This window comes from Vitis vinifera, chromosome 12 (assembly GCF_030704535.1).
Source record: "Vitis vinifera cultivar Pinot Noir 40024 chromosome 12, ASM3070453v1".
Taxonomy (NCBI): Eukaryota; Viridiplantae; Streptophyta; class Magnoliopsida; order Vitales; family Vitaceae; genus Vitis; species Vitis vinifera.
Genome location: NC_081816.1, coordinates 12,881,814 through 12,900,015, shown reverse-complemented (window position 1 = coordinate 12,900,015; position 18,202 = coordinate 12,881,814). Strand labels below are relative to the sequence as shown.

General features: G+C 36.8%; 1 protein-coding gene across 1 annotated transcript; it reads left to right on the top strand.

Moving 5' to 3' along the window:
* The first annotated feature begins 264 nt into the window (after nucleotides 1-264).
* On the top strand, nucleotides 265-18,194 carry LOC100266352 (putative pumilio homolog 7, chloroplastic). Its single transcript, XM_010647083.3, has 5 exons — nucleotides 265-2,404; nucleotides 2,514-2,676; nucleotides 15,971-16,134; nucleotides 16,842-17,100; nucleotides 17,569-18,194. Exons 1-5 carry the CDS (start codon nucleotides 741-743, stop codon nucleotides 17,674-17,676), a joined length of 2,358 nt encoding a protein of 785 aa, XP_010645385.1. The 5' UTR covers nucleotides 265-740; the 3' UTR covers nucleotides 17,677-18,194.
* The last annotated feature ends 8 nt before the right edge of the window (nucleotides 18,195-18,202 follow it).

Here is an 18,202-nt window from a genome sequence, read left to right as displayed (position 1 = left end):
TGTTGTGGTTGACTAAATAACAGAAAAAATCCTCACAAATTTAAAAAAAAAAAAAAAAAAACTATTTTAAAAAAATTTAAAAATGAAATAAATAAAAAAAATCTATGGGACGCGCTAACGGGAGGTTTGGGACGCTAAAGACAGGGATATGGAATCGTTATAGGAGCGTGTGACGCACGTGGTGAGAGTGAAAGTGGGGAAGAGGGGGCATTGTTTGAAAAAAAAGAGAGAAAAGTAGAAGGCAAATGCTTTATAAGTAGGGGGAGTGTGAAGATTCTTGAGAGTAGTGTGTTGGGTGTCTGTTGCGCTCTCTCCCTGTCTGAGTGTGTGCGTTTTTTCTATATATATAGGGACTACTATAGCGTCTCTTCTTCTCCAGCTTTAATGGCGTGAGGCCACCGTACCTGTATGTATCTACGCTACATGTAACCGTATACAATCCTCCATCTTTGCATGCCTCACCAACTCCTTCACAGAAAAATACCCAAAATCCAAATGAGATGATTTCAAAATGAAATGCAATTGAAATTCATCGCCAAAACCACCTTTATTTCAGTGCTGATTGCGACCCAGATGATAGAAACTGGTAATCGCTTCTGGGTATTTGTTGTTTTCCCCTCCCTGGATCGCTATCTGATGTGGGTTGTATGATTTTTTCTTGAATCTGTGCGTTTTGTTTTGGTTGGTGTGGTTTTTCTTTGCTTTTTTGCTGTTCTGTTTTATTTGTTTGTTGTTGTTTGATGTTTGAGGGAGTTGGGATTGAGAGGAAAGTGGGGGAGAAGATGAAGGACGATGAGGAGCTTGAAAGGTTGCTGGGTGAGATCCCTCATGCAACATCAAACAATCATCATCATCTGCATCGAGAAGATGACACTGGTGGTAATCATCATCATGGTGTTCATGGACTCAATGGTGGGCATGGTCATGGGTCATTTGTTTCTTCACAGCCAATTCATGGCGTGTATGGTTGTGTGTATGATGATGACCCATCGAGTAATTACAAGTATACATGTGCCTCTCCTGTGAGTGGGTTCTCTCTGCAATCAGATGGCTCTTCTTCTAGCTTGTTCTCTTGTGGGCGTTCGCTTTCTGATAATGGGTCACCTACCCCGCCTCCATTGGAAGACCTTAAATCCCACATACCTTGTGGGAGTTCCCTTTACCCAAGTGGGTTATGGTTGGATTCAAAATCACCTGGTTCTCCCATTGGAAAGAATGCTAATGACAACTTGACTGATGGACTGAGTTTGTCAAGAAATCTGAGTAGAATGTATATTAGTAATGAACAAGAGGATTCCTCCAATTGCAGAGATAATGCATTTTGGTTGGGTGATCCAGCCAGGGCCAGGACTCGGGCTAATCAAATAAATGTTGAGAAATACAGGTCTAGTCACAATTTTAGGAAAGGTTATTCTGATTATCTGGGTCATCAATTCTCTGTTCCAACAAGTCCCATGAGTTTTGGTGGTGAGATCAGTTCAGCATTGCCAGGACTGCAGCAGGAATATGGGCCGGGTAACTTATTTGGGTCAGGATTGTCCTCTTGTCGATCAGATTTGTTATCTCGATTGAATTATTACAATAGTTCAATGAGTTCTCTATGGCAGAAACCAATGGAGCAAACAGGCAACTATAACCAAAGGGGAATTCCAGTGTCTAATGTAAGCCCTTCCATAAATAGGCTTTCCATGACTGATGCTTTGTTCTATGCCCAGCAGAAGAGGATGAATTTGAATGAAGAAAGGGGTGTATTGAATTTGCCCAATTTTCCAGAGTTGAATCACCCAAGACCTTGTTTGAACATGGAAAATTTACTGCAGTATAGCCTGCCAATATCCAGTGGGAGGGGTAGAGCACCTTCAAACATTAAAATCTCTCAAGGTGGCCTTGAGGATTTTACCAGTGAGGATAGTTTCATTATTCAGGGAGAAGGTCTGAATTATGTGATCAACAAAGGATTTGATGGTTCAAAGGGGAATTTTAAGGGTTCCTCAGCTGAGACTGGTGTTGGTAAGTCTGAAGAAAAGATGACACAACTAGATGGGCGATCCCAATTCTCTGGAATTTGTGAAAATGGTTGGAATTCAAGGTTATATTGCCCTTTCTCTCTGCCTCCCAAGTATAACTCATTGGTAGAAGCTCAGGGGCACATATACATGATAGCAAAGGATCAGCATGGTTGCCGATTTTTACAGAGAATGTTTGATGAAGGCACCCCTCAAGATGTGCAAATAATATTTAACGAGATTATTGATCATGTAGTTGAACTTATGATGAACCCATTTGGGAATTACCTTATGCAAAAGTTACTTGATGTGTGTAATGAAGAACAGCGAATGCAGATTCTTGTCATGCTAACTGAAGAATCAGGGGAGCTTGTCAGAATCTCTTTAAACACTCATGGGTAATTTTTTTTTTTTTTACATGCAGGGGCAAAAATTTCATGTTGATTTAATGCAATAATCCCTCTTTCTTATGATGATTTGTTGTGGTTATTGCCCCTTTTGTTTCAGCACTCGTGTAGTACAAAAGTTGATTGAGACCCTCAAAACAAGGCAGCAGATTTCACGAGTTATTTCAGCCCTTGAACCAGGATTTCTTGCTCTCATCAAGGACCTTAATGGAAATCATGTGATTCAGCGTTGCTTGCAGTGCCTTAGCAAAGAAGATAATAAGGTATATAGTTTCTTCTTATTAATTTGCTTAGGGTCTAAATTGCACAATAGGATTTGAATTTTCATGAAACTACTATGGATTATGTGCTTAAGTTGATATTATTTATGAAGTACAGATTAAATTAAAAAACTGGGTCTATTACATGATTTTATTCTGCATAGTTTATGCTGACCTTTTCTTTTGTTTCTCTTACATTTCTTTAAATAATTAGTTCATTTCTCTGACTGCAATATACATTCAAACACTGAAACTTTATAAAGAGCTGTTATAGACTCATACTGTTTCATGTAATGGATGCAAATGATATTTTGGAAATGCATTTTATGAAAAAGCACTTCCAAAATGTCCAAAATCCTATAATGGTTGAACTTCTTTAGTTATTCTTCTTTACTTCATGTATTTTTTAGTGAACGGATATGGAAGTCCTTTTTATTGAAAAAAAGGTTGTTCTATGGGTTTCCAATGTTCATTCACTAAACCAATTTTGTGTTTATTCTTCCAGGAAATTGTCATATGAACTTGCTAAATGTTATTAGATTTTATATCAAGAAATAAATTGCTGGGCAATTTTTGTCGTGTATGTGAATTATTGTTGGTAGTGTACTGCAAATTTTTCCTAATTATTTTAAGATATTGTAAGTTTCTCTGCTGAATTGGGAAAATTTTTATGATCTTAAGATTTAGTTTGGCATTCTAGTTTTTATTTGCTGTTTTTTTTTCTCTTCTGGGGAATGAGGTACCCTTGCAATTCATGATCAGGAAACAAATAATGAAATGATTTCTATTTTCTAGCGAGATTTTAGGTTAAATCATTTGCCAAGCCATTTATGAATAAACGTGTCATTGGTGTGACATTGTCCTTGATTATTTTAAGACCTTGTTGGTTCCTCTGTTGAATTGGGAAAATTTTAAAGGTTTACTTTGTCATTCTAGTGACTGGTTTTGCTGCCCCCCCCCTGATGAATTAGAGTCCTTGCAATTGATATGAAGCAAAATATGAAACTGTTTCTAGTCAGGTTTTTGGTGAAATTATACACTAATACATCCATGAATAGAGTCGTCATTGGTGCATAGTTGTCCTTGCTTAAAATGATGACTCTTTTCAATATGCTTCTATGTTTTTCTATTTCAACAATTAAAATCAAATACTAAGATTTTATTGCTTGTTCATCTAGGTTTGAACATCTTCCCTCCAGGGCGTAGTGTTGGAAACTTTTAATCTTCATTTTCTGAACTTGGACTTGTGTTACATGTCCCATATAGAAAATGAATTACGTATTTAACAATGTTTTTGTGTCTTTCTTGGAGTCATATTTGGCATAGTTGATACTATTATTTCAGAACCTAGAGCCCTTAAGTTGGATGGTAGAAATCAATGCTTACCCTTTTGCACTGAATTACATTGAGAGAATCCATGAAACAAGATCACTGGCTGTGTCTTCTAAGTTGGAATCAAGAGAAGCTAAATATGCACTTATCCTTCCTCTAGTGTACCTTTTCCCCCTTGTATGCTTGGGAATTTGAATAGAGCACTCCTAAGTGGCCTTTTCATAACAAGCAAAAACTCATTCCAGGAGTAACTGGATTAGTAATTTAGAAGAACAACTTCTCAATGAAATATTGTTCTGTTGAATCTTTAAAATCTCCATGTCATTTTCATAGACATGCCACTCCTTGCAGAATTCCATCTCTTAATTCTCATATATTTCTGTTCAAGTTTCGATATAATTATATTCTGTTATGGTCTGAAGTTTGCAGTGTATATGTTGTGCATGGATGTTTATCTAGGATCTGGTTGAAGTTATCTAATCAACTTTAAATTGGGCATTCAAAGGATAAAATTTCTCTCTTGATAACAATCAAGTGTTCCTAAGCTAAATGACTCGGTAGGATAAAAATAGGAGATAGGTGGCAAATATTAACATGGGTTTTTTTAATAATTAAATCCATTAAATGGTGCATTACCATGCAATTCTTCTAGTTATTGCCACATCTTACTGTATCAATGAAAAGTGATTCTGAAAATTGCCTTCTGACAAGCTTCTTATACTAATCTGGTTAAATATTGTTTTGATCCTCCATGACATGCATGTTTAGAGTGATTGCAAAACTTCATGCTCTGGCATCCTTGCAACTTCTTCCATATTTGTATTTTTTTCCTCTTTTGGATAAGAAATGAGACTGGTATTGTGTGGTGAGAGAAAAAAAGGGAAGGATGAAGAATCCTTCAAACAGAGAGTACAAAAGTAAAGCAAGAAATGACTAATAACTGGATCTCCAATCTTGCAAAAGTGCTAAAAGGAATTCTTTCCAAGCACTCACTGCTGACACATTCAAAGCATCATCAGGTAGCACATTCTCTTCCAAGCATCTTTTTCCAGTCTTTGGCATTGTAAAAAATTCTGACATTTCCCTTAAACTGGATAGCAACATAGTACAGATAGCCCTTCTCCACAAGGTTACCCCTTTAAAGCTCCTGCCAAAGCACAGGAAAGATATAATCATCATATCTGCATTACCTCTTGGAGCAACCTACATGATATTGATCCCAGGGAACAACCTCTTCCATCTATATAGGAAGAGATGATTGGCCAACTCCTCACTTGTACAAAGAAGGTAATACTTAGGTTTAATGTCTTTATAGAAAGCTAATCATTAGTATTGGCCTTTTCATTAGTTACCAACCATGCAAAGACCTTGATTTTTAGTGAAAGTCTTTGACCTTCAAGTAACTCAGTTTTAAAGATACAACTGGGAGGTAGGTTGGAGGGGAATTTCTAGATATGGAAAGAGTGAAGAAGAAAGATTCGGATGAAAAAGTGTCATTGTGATTTTGGCTTGGATGCCTCTTGTCTATGGCTAATAACAAAGAGAAATATTTTGCAAAGATAAAGGAATGGAAAATAGGTCATCAATTTCTAGGTCCATCCTCTTTCTACAAAAGTCAAAATTCCAGGTTGGGTAGTCATTAAGAGAAGGGAACCTCTTAATGCAAGGGAGTTGGTGGCAAAGGGGTTGATCCTTGTACCAGAAATCTTTCTAAAAGTGGATCATTGATCCATGCTAAAGCTGAAACAAGTATGATAATTGAATTCCTCCAAATTTGATTTTCTAATCTAGATACCAAAGTAAAGAGTGAGATGTATCTCTAGAAAAATCCAAAATCCTTTTAATCAAATGGTGATATTTGCCTCATCCATTGCAAATAGACTGCTGGTTTATGGTCTGTGGTGTGTTCTCTTCATTTGGTGTTTCTTGGGTCCTTCTCCATTCGGTTAAGGATGTCCTTACTTAGTGTGGCACTTTTGTTGGGCCAAACACAAGGAAGTGTGGTAGATAATTGTGCACTTTTCTTTTGAATTACCTGGAGGGAGCAAACTAGGAGAATTTTTCAAGGAGTTGCGTGTGATCATGCTTGGAGATGAAGGTAATGCTTCTTTAAACTCTGCTTTTGGGTCCCATGGTGGTTTGGATTATTGATAACATGGGGGCTAGTTAGCTTGAGTGTGTTGTTTTGTTTTTAGATGTGCTACTTGTATACATCCTGTTTACATGGTTTGCGAAATAAAAATAAATGTCAAACATTTCCACGACACTCTTCTTCTTTGTCTTCCCTTCTTTTTCTTTGCACTTCATCTTTATTTTGAAAAAAAAAAAATCAAGTGGTCATATTCCCATGGCACTCTTCTATCCTAGAGGCTAGAAGCATCACTAAAATTCTCCTTCATTAAAATGCTGGAAGCACTTCTTTTTCTTCTTTAATATCCAATGATTCCACCTCTAAGGTCCTATAAGTGACCGCTAAGACCTAACTACCCCACAGATCATCATTAATGTTCAGCTCAAAAGCTTCCTCCTAGGGAGGAATATAGGTCTCCAACCTCCCTTTTGTAGTGCTCTTAGTCTAATGTTCTTCTTGAATCCTAGAAGGAGATACCCAACAAGTCTGTGTTGTGCCTATACACAATCCTTCCTGAAGAGAATAGTCTCTGCCATAACACCAGTGAGATGGTGGAGGAAGAGGTTGTCCATGGGCTTCTCTTCATTTTCCTCTTCTAGGCATCAAGACATATCTCAGCAAACTTGGAAATTTCTACTTGAATAGTAAATAAATATCAAATGATTCCAACTCCAAGGTCTTATAATAGACCACTAATACTCATTAACATTCAGCTCAAAAGCTTGAGAAGGAGATAGCTGACAAGTCTGTGTGGTGCCTATACACAGTCCTTCCTGTAGTCTCTGCCATAACACCAGTGTGAGATGGTGGAGGAAGAGGTGGTCCATCGGCTCCTCCTCTTCTTCTTTTGGCCGTCAACAAATATCTCTACAAACTTGGAATTTTCTATTTTAATAGTTAAGACAGCCAATAAGTCTGTGTAGTGCCTATACACGATCCTTCCTGAAGAGGATAGTCTCTACATGGGCTTGTCATCCTCCTCTTCTTCTAGGTGTCAAAAATATCCCAAGCAAAAAATTTTACTCTTAGGCTTATGGCTTTATATCTAAGATGGAACATTTCTTATTAATCCCCAACCAAGTTAAGGCTCTGACATTTAGGGGAGTTGTAATTGTCTAAAAAAGCTCGGTTTAAGGGAAGGAAATGGAGGAGTGATTTCTTGAAAGTAACAGAAAAAGATTCGATGGAAAAAGACCCTTGAAATCCAACGGCCAACCCTTCTCATCCAGGATAGGAGAGGGAACCTTTGGAAGAGAAGAGACTATCAAAGGGAAGATAGGTCATTGGTTTCAGGATTCTTCAGGTTTCTCCAAACATCAAATTTCCATGAAACAAAGCTATGAATGAAAGAATAAAAGCTATAACCCTGAGATTTGACAAAGTTGATATACCACCCATAATTGGATCCATAATCCATTATCAACCATGAAATGAGTATTGCAAATGAAGTACTAAATTTGACATATAGCTTTCCAAGGATGCTGTGTGGAGTTGAGTTCATTGAGTTGGTATTGCACTTATTATTGTGCTAACCATAAATGTTACTAATCACTTGAAACCATAAGGAATTTTGTACTTCAAGGAATTGCCAAAACCACTTTTTAAAGAAGACTATACTTCTCTTGAAGATAGCCCCTTCAATCATTTGTAGGCTCTGTTCCTCACAGAAATCTCCCATAGAATCAATGTAGTCCTCCCTCCAGCTGGTTGTGTTTGTTTCTTTCTCTTTTTTTTCGTTTTTTACTTTTCCTAATTGGAAATGTTGGCTGCCAGTAAGACTGTTGATGATGTTTTTATTTTAACCTTATGCCTCCAGCCTGTCTTCATGAGGTTTGTCCAATCTGTTTCTGTTGAGATATTTCCATGTGGCTGACTGAATCTATCATTCACTTGCCATAGACATTTTTCTCTCTTTAAGATGCCAATTGAAGATAATTAACTTCCTCATGTAAGGCATTTCTATCATAAGCTTATGTATTTTATAGATTTTCTCATATAATTTGGCCATTTTGTTGTCCTTCTCTCCATGCTCTACAAGATGTAGATTCTTGTAGTTAATATTTTGACTGGTTTGTTACCTATAAATATATATATATATATATATATATTTGACTGGTTTGTTCCGTTTCCCCTTTTGTCTATATCTAGTAGAGTAGTTGTTGTTACTGATGGTCATTTAAAATGGTTGCTGGTGAGATTCATTGGTGTAACACAAGCCTGGTTGAACAAGTTGCTGTAACATACCAACCTCAAGAAGAATGATTATGAAGGTAGGAGTGGGGAAGATAACTATTGTTTCTTATCAATTGTTGTCATCATGGTCCCTCGGCCCAATGACAACAGAATTATTCTTTGAAGGTAACCTGTTGGGAAAGGGGAAGGCGTGAACATATCTGCCTTATTGGGAAAAAAGTAAAAATAAATAAATAAAAAAATAATAAAGGAAAAAAATCTGGTGTCCATAAATAATTTTTATGGGAAATTGGAGGACAAGCTCCTTCCAATTTGAAACAAGGACTGTGGTGGTTGGAGATGGGAGATAGGACTTAGAGAGAATCATTCAGTCAGTTGTTTAATTGGATAATAGACTTCAGTGAAACTTGGAGAAGGTGATTGAACTAAAGACTCAATAACAAAGTCTCCAGTATCTTTTCAGATGAGAATTTTCTTTTTTTCCTTTGATAGAAAAAAGAGCACCATATTAATAAGCACTAAAATAAGGCCACACAAAGTACACAAGAGGTATACAACTGACTGTGAAGCATAGAACAAGAAGAGAGAAAGCTAAAGTACCCCCTTCCCTTACTTGCAGCCTAACCAATCGACAAAATCTACCACAAAAATGGACCCATCCTCCAGGGCCCCTTTGACCCACTCTAAAAAATAACACATAAGCGAGGATTTAAGTTCTTGATTTGATAACTCAACATTGTCAAAAACCCTTCTATTTCTCTTTCCAAATTGTCCAAAACAAATGTAAAGGAGCTACTTTCTATGCTTTCTTCCTCTTCTTCCCTATGAAACGTCCATGCAAACTCAGTAATGTTGCTTTAATTGTGGAATGCAGCACCCATACAAATCCAAATGAGAAAACCTGCTACCATGACACTCTTGCCTTGGAACACTGAAGGAGGATGCACTTGCTAGATTCCTCCTCACTTTTACACATAAAACATATGTTCGCCAAAGCCTAGCTTTGCCTTATCTGTAGTTAATATCCCTTTCCAAACTGCTTCCTAGGCAAAAAAATCACCTTTTTTGGAGTCCACGAATTTTGGATAAAAACCCTTGAAAAAGACTCTCATCTTCCCTATACCATCTTAGAATAAAAGGATTTAACTAAAAAGTTGCCTCCTTTTACGATCATCCTTGCTACCCTGTCATCAGCATCACTTCTTGCTGATTTTCCTTGCAATCTCAAAAAGAATGCTTCAACATAAGCAAACTCCCAATCATAGAGATTTCTGGAAAAGCATGGGTTCTAATGCCTTGTGTTATTAGCTTGCTCTCATACATAACAAATAAATATGGGAAAGAAATCCTCACATAAGCGTCCTTCCAGATTTTTACCCTCTTTCCATTGCCTACAATAAAACGAATCTTACCTTTGAAAGCTCCTTGTCCTCTCTTTATTGCCTTCCACAACCCTACACCATGCACCTCCCTTGCCTCCAAAGAGCACCGATCCTTTTTTTCTTCCCTAAATTTCTGTGTAATAATCTGCTTCCAAAAAGACTCCCTTTCTGACACAAACCTCTAGCATCACTTGCTGAGGAGAACTTTGTTCAAAAGATAGAAAGATTCTGATTGCCCAAGCATCCTTCCTTCTTAAGCAAGCAAACTTCGACCAATTCATCAAGTGAGCCTTTTTTTTTTCAAGAGTTCCCATTTGCATAGAAAATTCTTTTGAATTTTTTCCAGTCCTAGACTCCCCCTTCTTGAAATAATAAAAAAGGGACATCGAATATATGAGAAGGCTAGATAAAATGCTTTAAGAGTTAACCTCCCTGCTTTTGATAGGTATTTTCTCTTTCATATTGCAACTCTTCTTTGGAACCTCTCTTCCACCATGTCCTAGACTACCATAAATTTGAAGGTAGCACCCAAAGGGAGATCACAATATTTGGATGGAAGAAACTACAGCCTAAAATATCCACTAACTTCTCCACATTTGGAAGGCTCCCAATTGGGATCAACCCATTTTTTTTCTAGGTTGGTCTTCAACACAAATATTGCTTATCAAAATCCAATTAAGATACATCATTTGATCCTTATAAGGCTCACAAAAAATCAATGTCTCATCGACAAACGATAGGTATGACACTTCCACCCCCTCATTGCCTCTACCTTCTACTTAAAACTTGAGATGAAATCCCCCTCTTTAGCTCTCTTGAGAAGATAGCTAAGAGTCTTTATTGCCATAAAAAAATAAATCAAGAGAAAGAGAGTCCCCTTGCCTCAACTTTTAGGAGCTATGGAAAAAGCCAGTAGGAGTGCCATTAACAAACACCAAGTACTTAGTTGTAGAAATACACCATATAATCCACCGAATCCACTTTTGGCCAAAACCCATTTGCTCCAAACCACCAACATGAAGCTTTAATTTACATGATTATAGGCCTTCTTAATGTCAAATTTACATATAACACCATTAGAGCCACTCTTTAACCTCAAATCAATGACCTCATTTGCAATAAGAACATCATCTAAAATTTGTCCCCTTTCTACAAAGACATTTTAAGAGTTAGAAAACCACCATGCCCACCACTTTCTTGAGTCTATTTGCCAACACCTTTTCTAGTAATTTTTATGGGCTTCCCATCAGACTGATTAGCTTAAAGTCCTTAAAATCTTCTACTTCACCTTTGTTAGTGATTAAGACCAAAAAAGTAGTGTTCAAACTTCTTTGAAAGAGCCCTTGCTCATAAAATTCCTTAAAGAAACTACACACTTTATTCTTAATAATGTCCCAACAAACATGCCAAAAGGCCATAGTAAACCCATCAGGACATGGGACTTTGTCCCCATTCGAAGTTGAGAGGGTAGAGAAGACTTCCTCCTTAGAGAAGGGCAACTCCAAACTCCTAGGCTCCTAGCTTCCTCCTACCTCAAAGACTCAAAGGACAACCTTGAGCCCACTAATACTAGGTCTCCCATCTCCATTTTCGGCCAAAAGGTGCTTATAAGAAATAGCCATCCCCTCCTTGATCTCCTCTTGATCGGACAACTAGACCTCATCAACTCTTATTCTAGCAAAAAAGCAATGTTTTAATAACTGAATTGACTAGCCAGTTCAACTCGTTGAACTATTAATCAGACCCTTTTGTAGTATGGTTCTCACTTTTGACTTCTTCAAAGGGTTAACCAGAGAAGAACCCCTCGAACCAATGCTCAAACTCCCAAATCACATGAGCTAGTCACATGAAAACCGGATAGGTCAAATGAAACTTTTCATATAACTAGGTTAGGTTGGATGGGTTGAATGAAAGTTCTTGCATGGCTAGGGCTTTAAATTTAGGCCAAAATGGGTGTAAGGTGGAGAAAGCTTAGCACAACACGTCAAATTCTCATATGCTTGATGTCATCACATGAGCTGTAAGCTCAGGTTTGACCACTTCGGATTTATAGACCTTAACTTTTTCATCAGTTTTTGATGTGGGATTAGAGAAATGCCGAAAATTGAAACACACTGAGGAAGTCTAATCTAATGGGCCTCTTTTCCTTTGGCTTGTTGCCCTCTCATGGGCCATAACCCTTGGACAATGAATAAGAAAATGCCAAAAATTTTGTTATTTCTCGAATGGGAACTTGAGCACAATCTCTTATATGAAGAAGACCAAGGATGGCCATGGGGAACCTTATGTCTTTTTCTTAAAAAAAAAATTGCAAATATATATATAATAATCTTCGTTATTTTTAAAAACATAGGTAAAACTCTTAAATAAATATAAATATTTAACTCTGTGTTTATTTTAATAATGATAAGTATGAAAATAATATAAATTAATGTAATAATTTTTGAAATTATAGGATATATAGCTTTTGACATATAGATAAAGAATTAATTATTTTTCATTATTAATAGTTCTAATTTAGTTCCTTTTTGTAACATAAAATTTAGTCCTCTCTCATGGTTTTACCAAATAATTTTCAATATTACTGATACTATCACTAGGGTCCTCCAAGGAATATAATCATATCCAATTTGCTATATTATCCTCCCCAATTGTGTTAATATCCACCCATTCTTCTTCTTCGTTTACCAATTGTACCGATATCATTTGTTATCTATCAATAATTAGATTATATATGAAATCAACCACTAGGACAATCAACAATTCTCTTATTTTTCTCAATCTCTCCTTTTCACTACCAATTAAAATGTTAATTGAACGTCAAGTAAGCCCTTATTTAGTAAAATGTTTAACCAAGTAAGGACCCAATACTCAATTCATGAAATTTATATTAGAAGTCCCCAAAAGCAATAGATGATAGAACCCATTAAAACTCATTAAATATTGAGATTTAAGCCTCTTATAAAACATATAAGAAAAGCCCATAAAGGCCAAAAACCATTTGAATATTTGTGGCTTAGGCTTCAACAACCTTGAGGCTATGGCCTCAAAGCTATAAGCCTATGGGATGAGGCTTAAGCCTCAATAGGCTATAGCCTCAAGGATAATTTGTAGATCCTCACCTTGAGGCGACCCTTGAGGTGTAAGCCTCAATAGCCTTTTAAAACATGGTTGTAAATATGCTCAAATATCTACCATTAATTTAGATTCCAAACAACTCAGATCAGCCAAATTACCAAAATGCCCTTTTATTCTTTCTCATGGTTAACCGAATGGCCTTATCAACATCACCTTCCTTCATGTAGTAATCTTAGAGCACTGAATTTTGGATCTGATCTCAGAAAGTCTTGGCCGAAAGAAGGCCTTTCTTTTGTTTGCCTTAGGAGAGGAGAGGACAGGAAGAATCACTTTTTCCTAGTTTTGCCAATGTTCTAACATATTTCATGCCTGTGTTTAGAATTCCTATTGAAGTCCATAAAGAGTCTATCTTTGGTCATGGTTGGAGGAGGTCCTAGAGATGATCTGTTTAGGAAGGACATTGTGTGTCATCTGGAAGGCAAGAAGATTTAGGCCTTGGTAGTATCACTTGATGGAATCCAAGTCTGACTACCACAAAAGATGGAGCATGGACACTGAGACAATGGATGGGATATACTTAGAGTAGGGAACCTCCTGTTAGCCTTACATAGACATATCTCATGGATGTTTGCTTTTCCATCCTTGTGCTAGATTCATTATTAGAAATGAAACCAAGATTTCTTTTTAAGAAGACACATGTTAGGGGAACAAAAAATTTGAAGATGCCCTTGATTATTTCCAGGCTCCCTTTGGAGGACCTTTAGCATATTTATAGTGGTTTTTGTGAACTCAAATGGATCCTATTCTTGGAAATTCAATTGGTTTAGAAACTTTAGTGATCAAGATTTTATTTATTTCCCCAGCCTTCCTTGTCTTTAGTTGGTATTCATATCTCTTCTTTTAGCAAGTGATTTTGGTCCTTATACTAGAATGGTGCATTTTCTTCAGAATTCTATTTTGATCAATTGTCTAGATCTTTCATCATATTTCCTTCAACCTGTCTAGATTGATGTGGAAAGCAGAAGTTCACACAAAAGCCAAATCTTTTGCATACTGTTGCAAACAAAATCTTTTGCATACTGTTGCAAACAAGAAGGCTAGTACCAATTAGAAAATTTTTAATTTAGAAGACCTTGTAGAGCTCTTAGTTTGGACATTTTTGTGTCCACTTATGTTGTGCTAGTGGTAAGAATGTTGACCATGTATTTGCCCACTGCCCCATTTTCCTCACTCTTTGGTCTGACTTTTAGTTGGGTGGCATTTCCTTGGCTGCTAATTATGAATTTAGGAGCATGATGGGTGTATCTTTTGGAGGCCTTGGAGGAGGCATAAGAGGCAAAACTCTGTGGAGCAATGCATCCAGATTTAGTTCGGGTTGTATGGATGGGGAGATTTGTGAGAACAACTCTCGGGAAAAAAGACTTCCCTAGATTCCCTTTCGGATGGGTGTGTTTACTTAGCTTTTAGGAATCCAATCACCAAATAATTTAAAGAACTGTTGTTAAGGAGTATCTTGCTTGAGATTTTATGGCGGGTTGTGAAATGGAAGGGTGGCTACTACTTTTTATTGGAGCCCCCTCCGCTGGGTCCCCTAGTCTGATATTTGATAAGTGTTTGCTTGGGGATCTAAGTGAAATGGGATTGGAGGCATTTTCAAAGATTAGATGGGTCTAATGTTCATGCATTTTCTGACCTAATGGGCTTTGGTTTTGCCATAGGTGCAGAAAATTCTTGCCCTTTTTTAAAGTTTGAAAGAGGGAAAGACCTTAGGTTTGAGACTTTCTAATGGTGACTCCTCTGTGTTGATTTTCTGGATGAGAGGCAGGTCTTTTAATTATAGATTCTACTATAGAGATGGAAGTAGAGTGTTGATGGAGTAGGTCTTTTAATTGGGAGGCAGATTTTCTGGCAAATGGGGGACTTCTACACTTGAAGGGGAAGACTCTTGGGGCATTTAAAGGAACCCCACCATTTTTTGGAGTACTTATTTTCCTCCTCTGTTTACTATTTTTCTTCTATTTTGCTTATATTTCTTTGAAGGATTGCACATCCTTCGTATTTCATCCTTTCTGTTAATGAGATTCTTTGTTTCTCATTTATAAATTTTTCTGCATTGTATAATCTCATCAGTGAGCTCATTTGAGCATTTGAAAATTCAATTGAGATTCTAATTTGTCATAGATGTATCACTGTTGACTGAAAATGACCTGTCTAGTTGCTTCTTGCATAGTCCTGAGGACAACACTATTACTTATGTTAAATCATCAGTTGGCAGCAGTAGGTTGAAGTTAAGGGCTCCTGGATTCATGATAGATGATTTCAGGGGCAATGGCCTTCAGCTTAACTATGGTTGTATTTCATTCAACGGCTTGATGCGTGTAGTAACCATTAATCTTACAGCATTCAATTTGTAGAGCTGATCATGCGGCCAGAATTTCACTAGCTTGACAATACCATATGTTGAAAGATGAACAGTTGGTGACTAAAAAATCCATGATAAAAATGTTACTCCCGCAGAATGGGCATGATTTTAACCAGTAACAAGTTTAAATGTGTGGACAATGATGAAATTTCCAGTGGCTTAGCTGATGGACCCTTTATTAGGAATGTCTATTGTCATGTTGAGTATCTTTCATGCTTTTGCTGATATTAGTATGGTGAATGCATGATTTGAAAAATCTGTCTCTTTGCTTGCCAAACAGATACTTGATTTTGCAAACTTGTAGTCTGGGAATTTTGAAGAAGAGCCTTCAATTTAAAGATGGTATAACTGACTCTTATATTGGGGTTTAATTTCTCCGTAGAGGTGTTAAATGATGGACAGATATGAATCAATGTCAATTAATTTTTGGTTCATGAGTCTGCAATGGCCACTTTTATGAAGTCAAGCAACAGAAATTTTGATCCTCTGCCAGCATTTGAAATTCAGATGTTGTATCATCATTTAGGAGTGTCATATAGACTTCATTAACAAGCAGTTAATTCCCAATAAGACTGAAATGCATGAAATCACAGCATTCTTACTTCTTTGAGCCAAAATAAAAGGGAAATAGCAGTGTCTTCACTTGCAAGTTGCAACTAACAAGCACAATCTACAATGCTTTTCTTGGTTATCCATTTTTATTTTTGTGTCTTAAGCAGATTTCTAACTATATTTTTTCCTTTCTACTTTTTCTGGCAGTTTATTTTTGTTGCTGCTGCAAAGTATTGTGTTGAAATTGCAACTCATCAACATGGGTGTTGTGTTCTGCAACGTTGCATCAGTCATTCGACAGGAGAGTATCGAGAGAATTTGGTCGCAGAAATCTCCTCCAATGGATTTCTACTTGCTCAAGATGCATTTGGGTAATTGTTAGAACATCATTCTATCAACCATCATTTGTAGTCTCTTCTAACAATCATTTCAAGGGAGAAGTAATTTGTTCTCTCTTTAATGCACTAGAAGCTATCTATTCAATTTTTTTATTTTTTTTATTTTCCAAAAATCATAAATTTTGGCCCCATTTAGATTATCTTTAGTTTATATTATTTTGCATGCAACCTGGAGCTTTTTCCTTTAACCTTTTTGTTACTTTGGATGGTGTAACTTTTTGGTTAATGGGAAAGATCGAAGATGTAGGCATGCACTAGAGATTCTTCTTCATGTATGCCACTTCTGAACCGATCTTCTATTGAATGCTGGATACTAGCTGAGAAAGCCAAAGGTGATGAAGAAGCTACCTATAGGGACAGATCTGCAGGAGCAAAATTGTAACTGATGTGATCCTATTAATTCAATTACTGAAATAACAATAACCTCAGTGGAAATATTTATATTTTTTATAATATCAGTCATCCAAATATTGTTATTGTTGTAACAAGAAGAATGATAATGATAATAACAACATAAGGTAATAATCTTGGTGTTCTAGTATAGGCTTTCATAATGCATGCATTTATTGGCAGAGTCATGTTACTCATTTTGTGGCCCCTTCAAAGTTTTATTGATGTTTTCATTAATTGTGTTAATATTTTCTTTCTTTAACAATTGAGGTTTCCTTTCTGTTCTGCAGAAATTATGTAGTCCAGTTTATCTTGGAGTTAAAAATCCCATCTGCCACCTCAAACTTGATTGCTCAGTTTGAAGGGAACTACGTGCACCTTTCAACACAAAGGTTCAGCAGCCATGTGGTTGAAAAATGCCTCACTGTGTGCACTGAGGAGAACCAATCACGCATTGTCCATGAATTGCTCTCCACATCTCATTTTGAGCAGTTGCTTCAACATCCTCATGCAAATTATGTCATTCAAAAAGCTCTTCAAGTTTATGAGGTCAGAAACCAACCACCTTTTTTAATCTTATTGCATTTGGAGAATGTTTCAATTCTTTCTCTTCTTTTGATATCTTGTTTGCTACATGTTTCATGCTTCAGAGCCTCAAAATGTGAAGCATGGTCTCATTAGATTGATATATGGCTCATTTTAGATTGTAGAGGGATATGACAATGAGGTGGTTTCCATTGAGGTTATAACCTGAAAGAATTTGGACATATCTACTTTGAAATTTCTTCTTCATTCTTCTCAAAGCAAGGAATCAACAATCTAAACAACGGTATCAAAGCAAATAGTCCCAAATCATCTGCCAAATTGTTAACTCAAAAGATCTCTCCAATGGAACTGCTTCATTGTCAAGTTATGATCTTGCTTTGCTTGCAAGAAATAGGGTGGTAATCACTGATATTAATACTCATATGCAAGCTTCTCCCTTTGTTATCATTCTAATTCTTTGCTGCAAACCAGGGCCCTCTTCACAATGCTTTCATTGAAGCTATCGAGTCCCATAAAGCTATCATGCGCAATAGTCCGTATTCCAAGAAGATTTTCTCACACAAGCTTTTAAGGAAGTGATGTACATTCTCCCCTCCATAAGTACTGTTGTTGGTCTCATGCTGTTACTGGTATGTTCTCTACTATGGCTGCCATAGTTGCTACCTCTCCATGGACAATCAGATTTTAACTGTAAGGGTCTGAAGCCGATAAGAGAAGAACTTTTTTAACTTCTGGGCATTCCATGCACAGAACACACGCTCAGCAGAGTGTAAAAATATAAAAGAAATTTTGGTTGCAGTTGCTTAAATCTTGGGCAGATGTGAATGTACTATTCTGTTGTCTTGCTGATCTACATCTTGGATTTATTATCGTTGTCATCTTTTAACTCGGAATTTTCACTGTATGAGATTGTACAGTGTATAGAACAATTAGGGTTTTGGTTCCTTTGCTCTGTACAAATGCAATGTGGATGCTGCTCTGCAAATAATTTTCCCTTCTAATTTTGTATGCATGTGGAAGGGATGATTCTGAATGCTCTTTTCTGGCCCAAACTCAACTCTTCTTTTTTATGGAATGGAAGGCATGGATTTTGGATTCTTGGTTG

What these genes read in the sequence shown, in the direction of transcription:
- LOC100266352 (XM_010647083.3), top strand. Translation starts at nt 741, where the DNA reads ATGTTTGAGGGAGTTGGGATTGAGAGGAAAGTGGGGGAGAAGATGAAG. An exon ending in ATCTCTTTAAACACTCATGG is followed by an intron (nt 2,405 to 2,513) that starts GTAATTTTTTTT and finishes CTTTTGTTTCAG; the next exon opens with CACTCGTGTAGTACAAAAGT. An exon ending in AAGCTCTTCAAGTTTATGAG is followed by an intron (nt 17,101 to 17,568) that starts GTCAGAAACCAA and finishes GCTGCAAACCAG; the next exon opens with GGCCCTCTTCACAATGCTTT.